The sequence below is a fragment of the Cnephaeus nilssonii genome, assembly GCF_951640355.1.
Source record: "Cnephaeus nilssonii genome assembly, chromosome: 1".
Classification (NCBI taxonomy): Eukaryota; Metazoa; Chordata; class Mammalia; order Chiroptera; family Vespertilionidae; genus Cnephaeus; species Cnephaeus nilssonii.
The window spans coordinates 66,449,892-66,468,189 of NC_137072.1; the positions used below are offsets into that span (position 1 = coordinate 66,449,892).

Here is an 18,298-nt window from a genome sequence, read left to right on the forward strand (position 1 = left end):
TTGGTGAGAAATTGGAGTGAGAACCACCAGTGGGTGGTTTTGTCCCTTTCATGGCCTCAGAAATCTTCTGGTGACACATGGGGGAGAGCTCATCTTATCCCTTGGGAAACTCTGATCTGGGGTTCAAGTGTGAGCACAAAGCCAGGTGTGAGGAGGTGGCTGAACAGAAGTCTGTGTGTGAGGGCAGTCCTCTGTGAGAGAATTCATCCCAAGCAAACAGAATTCATGCTGGATGAACTTGAACTAGAACTTGGTCATCCAGGGGCTTGAGAGTCTGAATTCAGCATAGAAGCATAACTGTAACCTGCTCAATCCCTTGGATGCGGGTCCATGCAAGAAAGAGAAAGTAGGAAAAGCTGAGTGATATCTATAGAACACTGAGGTTGCCTGGGGAGTTGTCTGTGCAGCATGAAGATGGGCATTTTACTCTCCTGTTTTCCACAAGCTACGTCTGAGCTTGGATATCATAAGAACCCTAGTGCTCTAATGACAGTGCTTGGCAGAGACCATGGCACCCGGTGGAGCTGAGGCGCATCCAGAGGGCGTTTGTTCATGTACACAGGTTCATACCTACCCGTGGGCCCAGAGAAACCTTGTAAAGCGGGCCTGGAGGAAGGCTGGTTCCTCAGTCAATGGCCAGGAAAGACCAGTGGATTTTGGGCTCCTCACTGTCTCTGTAGAGGCAGGTCAAAATTTTCGGCTCTAGAATTATGTAGATTGGATTTGTCATGTATTAGCTCTGTGAACTTTATCAGGTTGTTTAACTCTTTGAGCTTGCTTCCAGTAGTACCTTTACCACCTCAGGTCCACAGAGTAGATGAGAAATTGAATGTATATCTTTAGCATATGGCAGAGTCAGACCACACACACACACACACACACACACACACACACACAACATTCCATTTCTGCCTGAAGGTGCTTCCTCGTCACTCCTTGCTGAATCTTACTCATCTTAAATCTAAATGTCATATTTCAGGAGGAACCATCCCTTGGCCTCCATAACAAACTCTGGATTGCCTACCCAACATCCATTCCCACCGTCTCCTTTTGTTTGGGTATCAGCTCCTCAAGGAACTCTTGAAGACTTCAGGGATAAATGCTGAAGAACTTAAGGCAATTACAGTAATCCTCCATCCATTCCTAGCATTTAGGCCTGGGCATGGGACTTGGTTTGGACTAATGGTAGGTGAGAAGACATCTACCGGGAGCATATGAGATAGATTTCCTCACTCTTGAAAAGAGACACACTCTGCTACCATTGGGCATTGGCAGGACTGGCTGTCATAAGGGGGGCTGTTCCAGCCATCCTGGGAACCTGGGAGATGGGAGGGGGAAAACGGAAACAGCCTGGGCCTTCCCTGACATCACTGAGTTGCTGAGTTCACCAGCTAAAGCCTCTCGACCTTGGAACTTCTAGTCATATGAAACTATAAATGTCCTTATCATTCAAGAAACTTTAAATCGGGTTAATTATTAATTGCAGCCTCCCACCTCTAAATGATGACCACATATTTCTAACTCTCATATTTTCCTTCATAGCATTTATCACATACACAGTTTCTTTTGTATTTATTTGCTTGATGTCTCTTCCCCCCACTGGACTGTAGGTTCTAAACTGCAGAGACCACAGGTTGATTTTGTTCACCATTACACCCCCACATTTAGCACCATACCTGAGGCCTAGGAGCTGCTCAGGCACATTTTTCTCCTCCTCCTCCCCTGAGACCTCCTCCTTGTTCTCTACAATTCAGCGTGGTGGTGCTGACCAAGCACAGGATTGGTGGGAAAGAAGCTATGTTCCCTCTCAAACGCTAACTAGTTGGGTGGCCCTGGGCAGCAGCCTGCACTACATCAATGGCTTTCAAGTTTTTACCTTAAGGAACAGTAAGAAAAATACATATTACATGGCTGACCCAGTACATACATATTTAACTGAAATGAAAGATTTATAGAGCATGCTCTTACTATGTGAAATGGACTCTGGTATTTTTATTTTATTTCATTAAAAAAAATAGAAGCTTTGACCCAATACATCAAATTTTGGGACCCATTAATTAGCAAGCAACCCACAGTTCTTTCTAACTCCAGAGAAACTGGACTAAATGAAATGGATGGACTTTGAAAATCTCTTGATTTTATCTTCTTTGCTGTTAAATTGTATATAAACATCTAGTTCGCTGACTTAAAAAGTCCATTGTTACAGTGACTTAACAATGACTTAACTACTTTCCCGTTTCCTGTGGAATTCTTCCCTATCCCCATCTGTTCTGGTTGGGCTATTTTGAAGGCCTATATAAAATGGCACATGTTTATGAAAAGTACCTTGTAATTTTTTTTTGTATTTTTTTCCAGTTAGCACAAAAACAAACAGGACTACGTTCTTCCTCCTCTGAAATGTAATGGCCCCATTCGACATGTTTACGTGGGCCTCCTTTCTATATGTTTTTGTATATACCAGTGCCAGCTGGTGTTACATTAGCCCCACTGCCACCACGTGGCTTAAAACCCAAGAGAGTCGGGTTCTAACATTCTCCAGCACAGTGCAGAATAGACCCTCACTGTACTTCCCATTCCTCAACACTAAACTGCCCTTGTCCTCCTGGATTTGCCAGTGAAATTCCTCGGGGGGCAAGAGGAAAGGGAGAAAGCCACACGAAGGTCTCACAGCTCCAGAGCACAGCAAATAATGCGGTGGAGTATACATATATTTAGAAAACCGTAGTGCAAGCCTCAGGAAAAAAACATGTAATCAAAAGGCGACGGGGAGAGCTTGGGTGATCAAGAAAACTCCCTGCCAAAAAAACCTTCAGATTCAGAAGGAAGGTATAATTTCATCACGTGAATTGGCGACCTGGATCAAGCTATGGCTTCAGAGTCAGGGAAGAGCGCGCCGCCAAGCTGCTCCTGGGGTCACATTATCTTCCAGAAGGGCACTGGTGTGACAGCGGAGGGCACACCCGGGATGTGTGTGCCTGTTTGCGCTCTGGGAGGGAAGGCGAGGTGGGAGAGCGCCTGCAGGGAAAACAGACTGGAAGGGTGGGGTGGGGTGAAAGGGAGGGGGCGGAAAGAGGTACACCTCCCAGAACTTTCCTCTCCCCTGGTCCCACACACTTGAAATAGAAATAATAACAACATGGGGAAAAATGCTTACAACCACGATGTTATCTCTGTACTTAAGTTGCCTCGCTCTGGAAGGTATAGGGTATAAAGTGCAGATTGCGGCTATCGCAGCCGGCTGGGCTCCGGAGTAAAGGTTCAAGCTGGTGTGGGTACGCGTGCGAGTGACCCCACTATTAGGGAGGCGGGCTCCTTGCTCTTCCACGCCAAAGCCCGGGCTGACCCCTGCCCCCTCCTTTTTCTCCACTCCTCCCTCTTTCCCTCCCCTCCCTCCTGGAGCGCGACTCCTCTGCACCGGCCCCCGCGGAGGCGCCTGGCGGCAGCACCGACGCCGCCGCAGCTCCTGCCCGCAGCGCGCTCGCCCGCCCGCCCGCCCGCCCGCGCTGCCCCGGCTCCGAGTAGCCCTAGCGGCGGTGCCCGCAGCCCCGGGCCCGCGCGGCGCGTCCTGCGCACGGCCCGGGCGGGCTGAGCCGACCTGCCCTCGGATCGGGCGCTGGAGGCTGCTGGGGAGGGCGGCGTGGGAGAGGACGCCGAGACGCAGGGGCGGCCGCTCGGGGTGACCCGCTGCGCACCTGGAAAGTTACCCGGCCGCCTGGTGAGGTTCGCGGGCCGGGGGTTCGGGCGCCGGGGAGCGCCGGGGAGGGACGGGGTCGGGGACGCGCGCGTGTGCCTGCTGTGCGCGCCTTGCACGCCCCGCGCCTCCGTTCCACACCCAGCCGGTCTCGTGCCTGTGCTGTTTGCGTGTGGACGCGTGCAGGCGTTGCGTTAGCTTGGAGTGGCAGCCTTTGGTGAGCTTCGGGAGGCAGGGAAGGCTACTTCATTTCGGCTAGGGGCGGGAGGGGGGAGCTCAGCCCCCGTGGGGGTTTCTCCGGTTTCTAGCCTTTAGCCCGGAGCAGCCCTGGCGCCCTGCTGTGGGCTGGGGGCTTGCGCTGCTGTCAAGGCGTGCGCTCCGGGCTCCACTTCTTGGGGGCCCTGCTGCTTGGGGCTCTGGGTAGCTGCTGGAGGACAGCACTTGGGCAAGGACTTCAGGAGTCCTTGTAAACTTGTGTGGGTGTCCTGGGGCACTCCCAGCACCGTGAGGCGCTTTCACATTTCTTGCTCTGTATTTCCAGGTGATGAAGAAACAAGAGCAAACACATAAAGACAATAAATCAGCCACTTGGGAATGAGAGAGAAAACAGCAAGGGGGTTCGATTTTGAAAAAAAAAACAAACAAAAAAACCCCACCCCCCCAAAAAAAACTAGGGTACATTTGAGAATAGAAACAATGCAGGCAGAATTAACAGGTAGAAAGGTCTGACAAATTCCTTGGTTTCCTTATTTTCATCTTGTCCCTGAAGTTCCCGGAGATTTTTTTTTTTTTTTAAGAGAGCAACATACGCGCCTGCCCCTCCCCCACAGTCCCTTAGAAATTATTGTCTCTTTTTTGCAAGTTTCTTCTTTGCAAGGTGATCATCCCACATACATACAGCATCTGTTGCCTAATTTTCTACAGGAGGAGCTACTATAACTGGAGAGTTCTCTTTGGGGAACTGGAGGCCATCCTCTCCATTGGAACATTGTGCACCTAAGAATAAAAGTCATAAAAAAGATAGTGCAAAGAGATCTTTCTCTTTTATGGGAAATACTCCACTTCAGAGTTCTGAAGTCCTTACAAGTGAAGCTAATTCACCTCAGAGTGAAGGCATTTTGCTGCCTGATTATTGCCCAAATCTTTTGATCCTTATTGTCTTGCTTCCTTAGGCCAGTTATTTTCAACCCCTGTGCCGCGAGGATATTTAAAAACATGCAGTATTTTTTTAAACGGTGTGTTTAGTCAGGGGCACTTACCTCTTTCCCCTTAGATTGTAAAATTCAAAAAAATGACAACAGCCAACACAACAATAGCCATTCTGTGTGAATGAATCACAATTATACTTATTTTTTTTTGTCAGATCACTAAAATATATATGATTTTGGGTGTGCCGAAGAATTTTAGTAATTAGTTTATGTATGCCTTGAGATGAAAAAGGTTGAGAATTGCTGATCTAGACCATTTTCCTATTAATTATCCCCTTTCCCCCTATGTTTTCATTTTCTCTATCTTCACTGGTTCATTATTGTGGCCTTACAAAGAACTCTCATTTCCATTATCCGAAAAATCCCTACTCTGAGCACCGGCTCTTCCCATAGTCCTTTGTCCTAACTCTTTCATGAGGGCTAAATTCAGTGTTTTCCCTCTCTTATCTCAATTTTTTTTTTTAAATATGTCTGTGGGGTATGAATTGCAGCCTGCTCACCTCTTGAAAATGTTATCTTCATTGCCTCCATGATACTTCTTCCTAGATCTCTTAATTGTACAACTATACCTTCTCCATCTTTGTTGTTTCTCCTCCTTGTCCTATTTATCTATAGATAATTGTCTAAGTGTGTGTACATAACGATAGAAGTGTTCCTTTCTTCTCTCCCTGAGTCATCTCATTTTTGAGTGGGACTTCAGTTCTTACCTCTGTGAAGAGGGCTCTTGCCTTGACCTTTCTTCTTGGTTACTATCTGCTAGACATTTTCACCTTCATGACTCAGAGACACTCGAACTCAACATAGGAAGATTCATTACTTTTCATAAGTCATGCTCATTCCCTGGACTTTGGTCCATGTCACAGTATCTAGCTCATACATTGTACTCTATTCATGTTTTTTAATGAATGAATGAGTTCGTAGTACTACCTTCCTCCGAGGCTTGTTAGATCAAAACATTGGAATCATTTTTGACTCCCCATTGAATTACCACGTTTAGAGATTCTGCCCCTGCAGTATTCCCCCCACCATTTTCATTCTTTCCTATTAATCCCTCCAGATCCTCTCTCACTTTTACCAAAATAATAGCTTCTTTTTTACCCTATCTGTAGTTTCTCTTTCAAACTTCATATAAACCTAGACACACTTCCTCTCCTCATTGCCAATCTCCTGGGCACTTTCATTTACTTCTTCAGTCTCTACTTCTGTCTCAGTGATTGCTACATATTTTCACTTCCCCTCTTCTCATTTTCTAGTCCTTAATTTCTTACTGCCTACTGAACTCCTCAATCCGAAAGTTTCCACAGGTCCTTCAAACTGAGGGTGTCCAAAATTAAACTTATCCTTTAAAGTCTGCCCCTCATTTGAGTTAATGACAACACCTCTTACCCATTTGCCACGATGGAAACTTCCAGATCTTTATTGTTTCTTCTTATCACTACTCAGATTCTATAAGCTACAATCTCCTGACCTACATCTATGAAATTACACTTCTCTGTGTTTGCCTGTTTATCTGATACTGTATCACCGAAAAGTAGGTGAATAGAATGCCACCAAATTTGGCAGTGAGAATATAGGATATGTGGCAGTTCTAAAATTCACTGTGAACATTCTGCTGGGGAAAGGGGCACTTCAAAAAGATAGTCAACCTCTGGAGTAGCTGGAACTGGTTCAATGAGAAGCTTGTATGACTGCCTAACAAGAGAAAATTACTCTCCAAATTAGATGCTGTGGACAGAGAAAACACACAGTAGATTCTAACCTGAGTCCCAGGTCAGTGGGACTTGATAGTTATTGCTTTGCATACAAGATCAGATAGACAGGTGTTTTCATTGTGGCAGTGATAATGGAATTGCATTATTTCACATAAGGAAAACTGTGGTTTGCTTCAGGGAGGAGAATTAGGGGTTTATATATTCAATGATAGTTAATTATTTTCTAAAAGAACTCTGGTGAAACCAAGTTAAGGATAACACCAAATGTATGTTTCATATGTTCTTAGGACACTGTCTATAAAAGCCTGTATAATCACTCCTCTCCTTCCAGGCTACAATGCCCATATCATGAAAAAGAATCTATTCTACTTTTCATGATTTAGTGAAGGGAAGGAAATTTCAAAGTTATCTATAGCCGTAGCATTTTACCAATTTCTTATGATAATGTTTTTCTCTTCTGGCTACCATGGAGATGATTCATTTTTTCTTTAGTTCAAAAAGTTCCAGGCATTAGAATAAGATTGGAACTCTGGCCATAATCTGGTCCCATCACATCCTACTTAGATTGATGCAATAGCCTTTTACATTTTCTTCCTCTAAACTCTTTTCACTTCATTCCATATTTGTTGCCAAGAAAGTTATTTTTCTAAAGGCCATATATGACCATATCACTTGAAATAAACTTGACCTACACGAAAATTCTCATACCATAACATGGGATATGATGAAGTTTTTCAGTATCTTTTTCAGCTTCATTTCTCTTCTCTCTCTCTACGCCTCATGTATTTCCGCCTTTTCCTGACTATGCTATTAAATTCCTTGCATTCACTCCTTAGTATATTTTTTTTGTGTGTGTGTGTGTTTTTAATAATAGCCTTTAATTTTTAGAGCAGTTTTAAGTTTATAGAAAAATTAGGTAAAAAGTACAGAGTTCTCATATACTCCCTGTGTGCCACCCTTTCCCCTATTCTTAACATCTTGTGTTACTGTGGTACATTTGTTATAATCGATGAACCAATATTGATTGATATATTATTATTAACTAAAGTACATATTTTACGGTAGGATTCATTCTTTGTGCTGTATATTCTATGGGTTTGGACAAATGTACGAAGACATGTATCCACCATTACCATATCCAACAGAATAGCGGCACTGCCCTACAATTGCCCTGTGCTCACCTATTCATTCCTTCCTTCCTCTCCCCAAGTTCTTGGCAACCGCTGCTCTTTTTACTGTCTCCAAGAATTTTCATTTCCAGAATGTCATATAGTTGTAATCACACAGTATGTAGGTTTCTCAGGTTGACTTCTTTCACTTAGTAATAATCATGTAAAGTTCCTCCATGTTTTTTTTTATGGCTTGATAGTTATTGCTTTGCATACTGAATAGTATTTACTTGTCTGGATCTACCAGTTTGCTTATCCATCTATCCATTTGAAGGACATCTTGGTTGCTTCTAAGTTGTGGCAATGATGAAAAAGCTGCTATAAACATCCATGTACAGATTTTGGTGTGTTTTCATATCAGTTGCATAAATACCAAAGAACATGATTGCTGGATTGTATGATTATTTAACTTGGTGAGAAACTGCCAACTGTTATCCCAAGTGGCTGTGTCATTTCACATTCCCACTAGCAATGAATGAGAATTCCTGCTGCTCCACATCCTCTCAATTGTTAGGTGCTGTCAGTGTTCCTAATAGGTGTGTAGTGTTATCTCACTGTTGTTTTAATTTGAGATTATCTAACTACATATGATGTTGAGTATCTTTTCATATCCTTATTTACCACATGTGTATCTTCTATGGTGAGGTGTCTGTTTCTATTTTTGCCCATTATTCAGCAGTTATTTGTTTCCTATGGGATTGGACAAATGTATAAAGAAAGACATGTATTCACCATGTTGAGTGTTAAGAGTTCTGTGTATATTGTGGATACCAGTCCTTTATTTGATATATGTCTTGCAAATACTTTCTTCAGTCTATGACTGTTGTTCCATTCTCTGAATAGAGTCTTTTGCAGAGGAGACATTTTTAATTTTAATTAAGTCCAACCTATCCATTTTTCATGGTCTGTGCCTTTGGTGTTTTATCTAAAAACATCATTAGCTCTAGCTGGTTTGGCTCAGTAGGTAAAGCGTAGGCCTGTGGACTGAAGGGTCTGGGGTTTGATTCCGGTCAAGGGCATATGCCTGGTTGCAGGCTCGATCCCCAGTAGGGGGCGTGCAGGAGGCAGCCAATCAATGATTCTCTCTCATAATTGATGTTTCTATCTCTCTCGTTCTCCCTTCCTCTCTGAATCAATAAAAATATATTTTAAATAAATAAAAATAAAAACATCATTAAACCCAAATCACTTAGATTTTCTTCTGCATTTTATAGTTTTGTATTTTATATTTAGGTCTTTGATCCATTTTGAGCTAATTTTTGTGAGAGATTTAAGGTCTGTGTCTAGATTCATTTTTTTTTTTTTTTACATGTAGGATGTCTAGTTGTTCCAAAACAATTTGTTAAAAGAACCATCTTTTCTCCATTGAATTGCCTTTGTTCCTTTGTCAAAGGTCAGTTGACTGCATTTGTTTGGGTCCATTTTCAGGGTTCTCTATTTTGTTCCATTGTTCTATTTGTCTATTATTTCACCAATACCACTGTCTTGATTATTGCAGCTTTATAGTAAGTCATGAAATCTGGTAGTACCAGTACTCTGACTGTGTTCTTTTATAATATTGCCTTGGCTTAGTACATATTTTTGAGTAATATGATTTTCTACTAAGATGAATTATTTTGTTGGATAAATAATGTTACAATAATAATAGTTATATTTAATATTTATTAAACACATACTATATGTCAGGCACTGTGCTAAATTCTTATCATGGCTTATCTAATTTAACCCTCTAACAGCTCTAAATAATACACTGAGTGGACAGATTATTATGATCTCTGAACGCATAATAATCTGGCCACTCAGTGTGTGTGTGTGTGTGTGTGTGTGTGTGTGTGTCGAACTCCTGGTCGAGGGGACAATTTGCATATTAGCCTTTTATTATATAGGATATACACTGAGTGGCCAGATTATTATGCGTTCAGAGATCATAATAATCTGGCCACTCAGTGTATGCAACAATATTTTATCTGTCTGCCTATTGATCAATCTATGTGTTTATCTCTCTCTTCTATTATTGACACTCAACCCCAAAATCATGCCCAAGGTCATATAAATATTAAGTGCAAGTGCTTGGATTGGGACTCTGGCTCTGTAACCTTAGCCAGCACTATACCATGTCTCATATTTACAGATATGCAAAAATGTGTGTGTGTGTGTGTATTTTTATATCAGACTCCAGATGGGTAGAGCGAGAAATAGATATTTTCTAGATCAAAGCCAAGATGTTGGTTTCTAGCTACTTTAGGACAGGAGGAAAAACAGACAACAAATCCTGATTCCTCCCACATTGGCTGCCAGGTGTCAATCTGCCTGCAGGAACCTCACAAGAAAGTGTTGCTTTTCCTGAGTCTTTTCTAGTTACCTTTTATGCATGACATTTCCTAAATAGTAAAGTAACGTAATCATAATGGATAATTTTGTATAGTTTTCCTCTCTTCTTGCTTAATGCCACTTCTCATTCTGTTCCTCTCTCCTGTCCCAGACTGCAGAATGCTGCTTTCACAGTGAACCATGTCTTTTTGTGTTGCCTTCAAAGATAATTAGGTGGTTCATTTTGGAATAAGGAGTATGTGTAAATAGATAGAGGCCCCGTGAGGGCATTACAGAGGAGGAGTCCCCGCGGTCCTGCAACCTGGGCTAGGCCATTCCTGAAGCTTTCTGGTCTCCATCTTTTGGTGGGCTTCCCTTAACAGAGAAGGTTTCTCAGCCTGTTTGTTTCAGAATGACTTCTTTCTTTTTCCTTTTTTTAGAGAATTTTATTTGGAGTGAAAATGTAGAGCCCATCCCAATGATTTCTTTTCTTAATGGAAGATATGATTCAGGCAGAGTAAGATCCCCTCAAGAGAGTAATTTGCATTTTTAAAGACCTCCTGTCTGGAAGACCCTAGTTTACTAGGCTATTGTCCCACCCAGTGGTGATCCCCTCTGGGCATTTCCTCAAAGGAGACACTAGGGGCCTTGTCTCTTCACTTAGCCAAAGAGCTGCCTGGTGCTTATTACATGTCAGATATTACTCCTGATGCCTTACTAACATACTCTTCATAGTAACCCATACGGGATGGATATAACTATATTTATTTTCTAGATTAGAAAACCAATAATTCTATCTAAGTAATTCATAGAAGGTTGCATAGCTGGGGAAGGCAAATTGTTTTTCTACCCTGGATAGCCACTCTTCATTGCTCATCTTAAATCCTGGTCTTTATCTCCAAGCTCATTTCTTATTACTGTAGGTGCTGCCTTCTGATTAGAAGAATGAGTCTAATAACCTATAGTTGCTAGATTGATGGAGCAACATCCTGTGGTTCATTTCTCTTGGTGGCTAGCAATACATATTTGAGAAGTAGCTTATCTGTCTTAGTGACTGATACAGGAAACAGAGTGAATCCAATTAGGTTTTATGAAGCCAGACACCCGAAGCCTTGGCTTGAGGGACAAAAAAATTGAAATGGGTGAACTCACTAAGAAATCAGACATAGTATTGAGCCATTTGGTAACTTACATATCCTAAATTAGTGACTTGAAAGATGAGTTGCTCTCATTTCACCCCTCTTTGGAATTGTAAATAACTTGAAAGATTTATACAGCTTTCAAACTTATTCCATTAAGACCAGATAATAGTTGATGTTTTGGGAGAATTTAACATCTACTTAATCGTACTTCAGGTTTGTAAAATTATTGTTGGATTGGACAGAATGTTTTGAATGCCATTAGCAAAAATGATTCTACATCTTTTCATATTTAGAATTCTAGAACTGTTTTCTGTGTCAAATTTGAAGGCAAATTCATGGAACTATGCCCCTGATATAGTACATGGCAGGTCTTAGTTAAAAAAAAATTAGTTGTTAGTTTACTGTTAGATTTAAAAGTTTTTGTGTTCACTTTGGTTTTGTTTTCTTTTTATAGGGCAATTCCTTTTCCCCCAACTCCCTTCCTTCCATCCTGCCTTGGTTTAGTAATGCTTGTCCATGTACCAGAAATGTGCATATAGAAGATCGCTCATAGCTGCATGCTAAAAACGTGCACACATTAATTTTGGATGCCTTTGGGAGCACCCTTCTCATGCCTGTCATTCAGGATCTCATTCAAGGTTATTCTTAGGTCCCAGTCTGATGTCTTTTGAATTGCTTCTTCAGGAGACAAGGGTATCCAGGGCTACTTCTTTGAATTCTAGTAGTATCCTCTCTGAATTCTAGTCTCCTCAACCTTTTTATGTATTCTGAATTACTAAGAACAGAAAATGCTGCCAAGTCAACAGATATTTAAAGGTTGCAACATATATAGGCAATTCTCTGGAGACTAATATTCATTAATGACTGCTTGGAACTTGACTTCTATGAAGAATATCTAGTACTGCAAGATTACTTTTATAAGTACTTTTATTTTCTGTCTGTACCATCCATCGTAGGCAACCTACATTGGCCATTTGGCTGCATCTGTTTAAAACTTAGAGGCTGTTTTACATCTTTATGTCTCTCTGACTTTATTGTTGTGGAGGTCATGATTATTCTAGTAAAGCCAGGGAAATCAGTGTAAGAATTTCATTTCTCTCTGAATTTGAAATTTGGAGGGAGAGAGGGGCAAGAATGTGTGGGTTATATAACTTCAAAATTTCATCTATTCTGATTAGATAATGAGAGGAAATTAAACTTAGTTTACAAGTGTTATAATGCTGCTTTGGTTATGGCTATCAAAAACTGCACCAGCAAAAGTGTGAAGTTTAAATAGGTAGCCTAAAATGACTTAAACGTATCCTAATTAATCAAAGCAGTATTTTCCCAGTTTCACCCTTTAGAGTTCTTTTTGAGTTTGCTCACTTGTGCTTATTATCTGCAGATGATTTATTTTCTGTTTTCACTGAATTGACTCAATAAGCCTGTTACCCAATTTAGCCTCCACTTAAGCAATAATATCAATGAGATCCCAACTTTGTGGTGCCCATCATCTGTATTTCTAATAATGTTAAAATAAATGCATAGCTGTTGAACTACAAAATACTTCTGAACCAACTAAAATCATTCCTCATACTTCTGATCTGCTTTTCACTCACTGGATATGGGGCCACTTTGGGGCCTACACTGAGGATATTCTTAACAGGAAAAAAAAGGAGCCTTGTACCATAGGTCGTCGTCATTTATGGACAACCTTGGCTTCAGGATAAAAAGTAAAGGATGTAGAAGAATCTTCGTACCTCTCTTTTACCTTCTAGTAATCACAATCCAGAAGATTTTGTTTCTCCCTCCTCCTCCTCCTCCTCCTCGTCCTCTTCCTCCTCCCCCTCCTCTTTTTCTTCTTCTTCATGCAAAACTTAACAGGTACCCAGGGCAGGAGAAAAGTGCTAATAAAGCCACACCAGCTCTGCCTCTTCCTGCCCTGGAATTCAGATGTGCTATCTTCTAAATGCAGGGAGGGTTCCTTAGTGTAGCCTTGCAGGGAGCTGTGAGACTTGTGACATTTCCCAGCCTCCGCTGCTGTAGCTGCTCCTGCGTGTTTTATCTCTGCCATGCTTACATCCAAATCGCAGCTCTGTTGTGATGCCTTTGACAGCTGTCCGGAGAGAATGACCAAAGAGAACAGCAGGTAGCACAGGCCATTTGTGCAAAAGGCTCAGGTGTGATACTTGTGCCAGCAAACGGACAGGGTACAATGAAACCAAATGCCCACTCCTCCTCCTGGAGGGATAAAAGGAATGGATCAATGACTTTCCTTCTGGAAGCATGGGGGAATTCAGTATTTATCAAACAATGATGGCATCTATGCTTCTATTTATGAAACAGATGGGAATAAGAGGAGTGGTGAGGGGGCTGTTAGGATGTAAAACTCCACTGGGTAATTCCCAATTCTGTGCCCTCTCTCAGGTCCCTGAGCAAAATGGGAAATGGTTCAGTGAAACCCAAACATCCCAAGCATCCAGATGGCCACTCCGGGAACCTCACCTACAATGCCCTGCGGAGCAAGGTGACAGAGCTGGAGAGAGAGCTGAGGAGGAAGGATGCCGAGATCCAGGAGCGGGAGTACCATCTGAAGGAACTGCGGGAGCAGCTGTCGAAGCAGACCGTGGCCATTGCGGAGCTCACGGAGGAGCTGCAGAACAAGTGCATCCAGCTGAACAAGCTGCAGGATGTGGTGCACATCCAGGGCGGCAGCCTGCTGCAGGCCTCTCCAGACAGGGTGCCTCTGGAGGTGCACCGGAAGACCTCGGGGCTGGTCTCTCTCCACAGCAGGAGGGGAGCAAAGGCTGGGGTGTCTGCCGAGCCAACAACCCGAACCTATGACCTCAACAAACCCCCTGAATTTTCCTTTGAGAAAGCAAGAGTCAGAAAGGACTCCAGGTAAGAAGTTCCCACACTCCTGTGACTCGGATAGCCTTAATATTATGAAACACTAGAGTGATATTCGTTAAGCCTTGTCAGTGTTAAAGAGCATTATTACCCTTTCAGATTTGGGGATAAAGAGACTTCTAAAATGGTCTTGCTTTGCAATAGGGTCTCTCTTTAAGGTGAACTTTTCTTTAAAGAGTGAATTGTGCTTGGACGTTGATTCGTGATATGTACAACTGAAAAACTGAGTTTACAAAACTCATTTCCATTATCTTGACAAACCCTATGGGAGTGAAAAGGTAGTTTTAGGACATCTACCCTTCTCTCTTTAAAAGTGTACACAAATTACAATGAATTATGAATATGTATAGCAAAACCACTAACTAGCACTTAGTATGCAAATGTTATGAAAATGGAATAAGCTGGAGCTTCAGAACTGGATGAATTCATTCATTCACCCGTAGTTCAGATTGAGCACTATGCTACTTTCATCCAGCCACTGTTAGATGCTAAATAGACATCAGTGAATAAATAGACATAGAGCCTTTCTCAGCAAGAGATAGTATACATGGAAACAAGTAAACATTGTCTAATGATTAATTGGGATAAATGATATGATGGGTATAGTCGGTGATATCTGGGGTTAGGGGAAGGGAAGGGTAAAGGGGCAACAGAATTGGGATTTCCCTGTTGGCCTGGCTGAGGAGGTGACCTTTAACTGAGACCCAAAGGAGAAAAAGAAACATAATCAAGGTGGAAAGGACGTTTCAGGCAGAGGGAACAATTAAAAGCTAGAATTAATTTTAAAGATAAGGATTTTTTTAAAGGAACATGTAACTATGTACCACATCATTCTTGTATTTGTATTTTGTATGTGTATAGGTGTGTGTGTGTGTGTGTGTGTGTGTGTGTGTGTGTGTGTATACATTTCTTTTCTGGTTCAAGGTTGAGTTTCCTAACCAGGAAAGATTGACTAGAAACATCATGAGTTAGGGTCTTCTTTCTGAATTATTTTTAAGTGAGTATTTATTAGTTGAAATTAGATCTTTTGCCTTGATAATGTCTTGGCTGAGCCTGGATCTCTCTTGAAAAATGCAAGATTTGTGGTATTAAAACAAATTTTAATTTATTCACTGACACAAGTAATATAAATCAAGATAAAACATCTGACTTAAATGAATAAATGATTAATTTTGACAACAGATATAAAGGCAGGTTAAATTCATCAATTTATTGACTCTACTTGACACATAGTGAATGATTGATAAATATTTGCTAATGAAACAAATCATGCTGGATTATTAGTTATATTATTCTAAGGCTGAAAGAAATCTGATAGTTCAGCAGTGTTTTTAAGCCAAGATCTTTAATTATAGTTAGTTTAGAAAGGTCTTATTTATTCCCTTTAATAATTACTTAATTTTAATGGTGCAAATTCAGAAATTATAAATTTTACAAACTTATGCTTGTTTTTCAAAAATCAAATATCATCCAGTATTCTCTTCTGATATGTCAGAGATATATGCACATTTGGCAATATTAAATATTATGTATTATTACTATTACTATATATATATATACTAGTACATAAGCACAATATATTATTTACCCACACACAAAGAAATCTTTCAGATAGCAATGAGTTGTATATCTGGGAGAAGTGTGGGAGAATTTGAAGCAATTCGTCTTCTTTCACCCTCTCCCTACATATTCCACCAGATTTCTTCTCTTGAACAAAGATTATGTTCAATTATTTTGTTCCAAAGACTTATGTCCTTCTTGAAGCAAAACACCATTCTCCTGGTGTTAGGCAACTGAACAATTCGGGATAAATATATTTCTTTGTAATTCTTTGTTATAACCAGGCAAAGAAAATCAGCAGTTATACACAGTCTATTTCTGGGCCAAACCACCTGTCTATATAGTGAGTGGGACACAGAAGAGCGAAGACATTATACCTCTTAAATAAGGTTTAGCAATGATTCTCCTCATCATCAAAGCAAGCCAGATGGGTATAAATCTGTGTTGAGGTCATGATGAAGAAACAGGCTCATTGATTATTTAATGATTAAGTCCTCAGGAAACCAAACTAGATCATTCATGCCCTAATATTCCCCATGTGCTTTTATAGAGCCTTGTGGTTCTAAATTGGAAATTAATTAGGATATGGGAGCCACTCTTTTTTTGTTGACTGATTTGTATCTCATGTGTGAAGTTTGCGCCTCAGTTTTTCTTACAAAATATCTCTCTACCTCTGGAATAACTGACTAAACACAGGTGACATCATCAAATTTTCCATTTTTTTTTAAGTGCTTAATATTGAAATTCATTTTCCATTTTCAAACAGTTTCAGTTTTAGAGTAAACTTTGGATATTTTTATATATCTTTTATACAGCCTATGAACAATTAATTGTATGAGAAACGATTTTCTAGAAGTTAGATCATTTAAAAAGATGGGCGCATCATTCACTGATAAAGGGATGATGTCAGTATCCATTGGTTTGGCTACGTGTCCCAGCAGTGCTGTTAGATAATAGAGTATTTAAGATATCCATCAAAATTGTTCCTTCAGTTATTGTTAGGTTCACATGCTTTATTTGTTCAACTTTTATAAACTTTCCTGGCTGAATTTATGACAAAATTCATTTCTACTAATATGTGTCCACTACATTTTAAAACTATATATATTTTTATTGATTTCAGAGAGGAAGGGAGAGGGAGAGAGAGATAGAAACATCAGTGATGAGAGAGAATCGTTGATCGGCTGCCTCCTGCATGCCCCACACTGGAGATCCAGCCCACAACCCCGGGCATGCACCCTGACTTATGTCCTTCTTGAAGGGACAACCATGTCTTCCTAGTTCATAATTCGATGCTCAATCTCTGAGCCACGGCTGCCTGAGCTCCACTACGTTTTGGATAAAGTCTCTCCTCCCCTCTGCATCTGAAAGCTAGAGAGGCTTTCCAGTCTTTTTCTCAAAAAGGATGTCTCTGATGAATACTTAACTGTGAACAAGAAAGAGAGGGGAGACTCAGCCCTCCTGCAACCCACAAGAGTAGGGAGATAGGAAGTACTGACAGAAACCAGAGAATAACCTTTGGGGAAATGGTAGACTTGCAATTTGAGGATTCAGATTCAGTAATTCACCAGAAACCCTACAACCCATGCCACGGCGGTCTGTAAGACTGCTGAGCCCCTGCTCAACTGTATTATAAATGGCCAGTCAATCTCACCAACTGCCAGGCAGCCTGCTCACGCCAGCTGTGTTGTCCTCTACCCATCCAGTATACTTGTAGGTCCCGAAGGGGTCGCTCAAACTGTATACATAGTTACTTCTCCTTGCTTTCTTTATATGGAGGAATTTGTGTCCTCTACTGCCATTAGGCAACCCTTGAAATCTGTCTCTTGCAAAATTCAACGGTCAACTTTTTAAGAGCAGGTTCTAGAATTACTCAGTGTTGTCCAGTAGAACTTTGGAAGTGCTGGAAATGTTCTGTAACCTATATTGTCCAGTATGGAAGCCAATGGCAAAATGTGGCTGTTGAGCACTGGAAGTATGTGGCCAGGGTCACTGAGGAATCCAATTTTTAATTTTAATTAATTTAAAGATTACCAGTAAATAGCCACATGTGTCTAATGGCTACTGTATTGGATATTGCAGTTTTATATTATGTGTGTTTTTTGTTGTTGTTGTTGGTTTTTGTTTATTTTTTATTTTTATTTTTTACCATAACCACTATTCCCTGAGATGAAAACAATGACCTAGTGAAGTCTGGGAAAACTTTATAGACAAAATAAGACCTGTGTTTGGTTTTAGGACAAAGCCACAGAAAATGAGTGCGTGCCTGTCAGACCGAGGTGGGCACAAGGTGGAATCACTCTTAAGCTGCATTAAACCTTCAGTGTGATAGGAGTTTGTAGTGCTTTGGCTTTGTTCCCACTGACCATGGCAGATCTTCAAAAAGGTGCAACTATGTGGGCATGAGGCCCATTTCTATGACAGGTACTCCGCCTTCCCGAAGTATCATAAACCCATGATGAGTCAGAGCACTACAGTTTACCAGTGTGATCTCTGACTGAAATTTATTGTGGTGAACATAGGGGACTTTAGAGCTAGAACCTTAGAGATTGTTTCAGGCTACCCCACTTACGGGAGAAGTGAGGAAGCAGGTGCAGGGGAATTGCAGAGCTAAGAT

The 18,298-nt window shown here is 41.2% G+C and overlaps 1 protein-coding gene across 1 annotated transcript in view; it reads left to right on the forward strand.

Moving 5' to 3' along the window:
* The first annotated feature begins 3,426 nt into the window (after positions 1 to 3,426).
* The window catches only part of PRKG2 (protein kinase cGMP-dependent 2), a 91,546-nt gene continuing 76,674 nt past the window's right edge, over positions 3,427 to 18,298 (forward strand). Inside the window, exons 1-2 of the mRNA XM_079776301.1 lie at positions 3,427 to 3,715; positions 13,639 to 14,112. Of these exons, the coding sequence (XP_079632427.1) occupies positions 13,652 to 14,112 (461 nt within the window). The 5' untranslated portion in view covers positions 3,427 to 3,715; positions 13,639 to 13,651. The remainder of the gene's footprint in view (positions 3,716 to 13,638; positions 14,113 to 18,298) is intronic.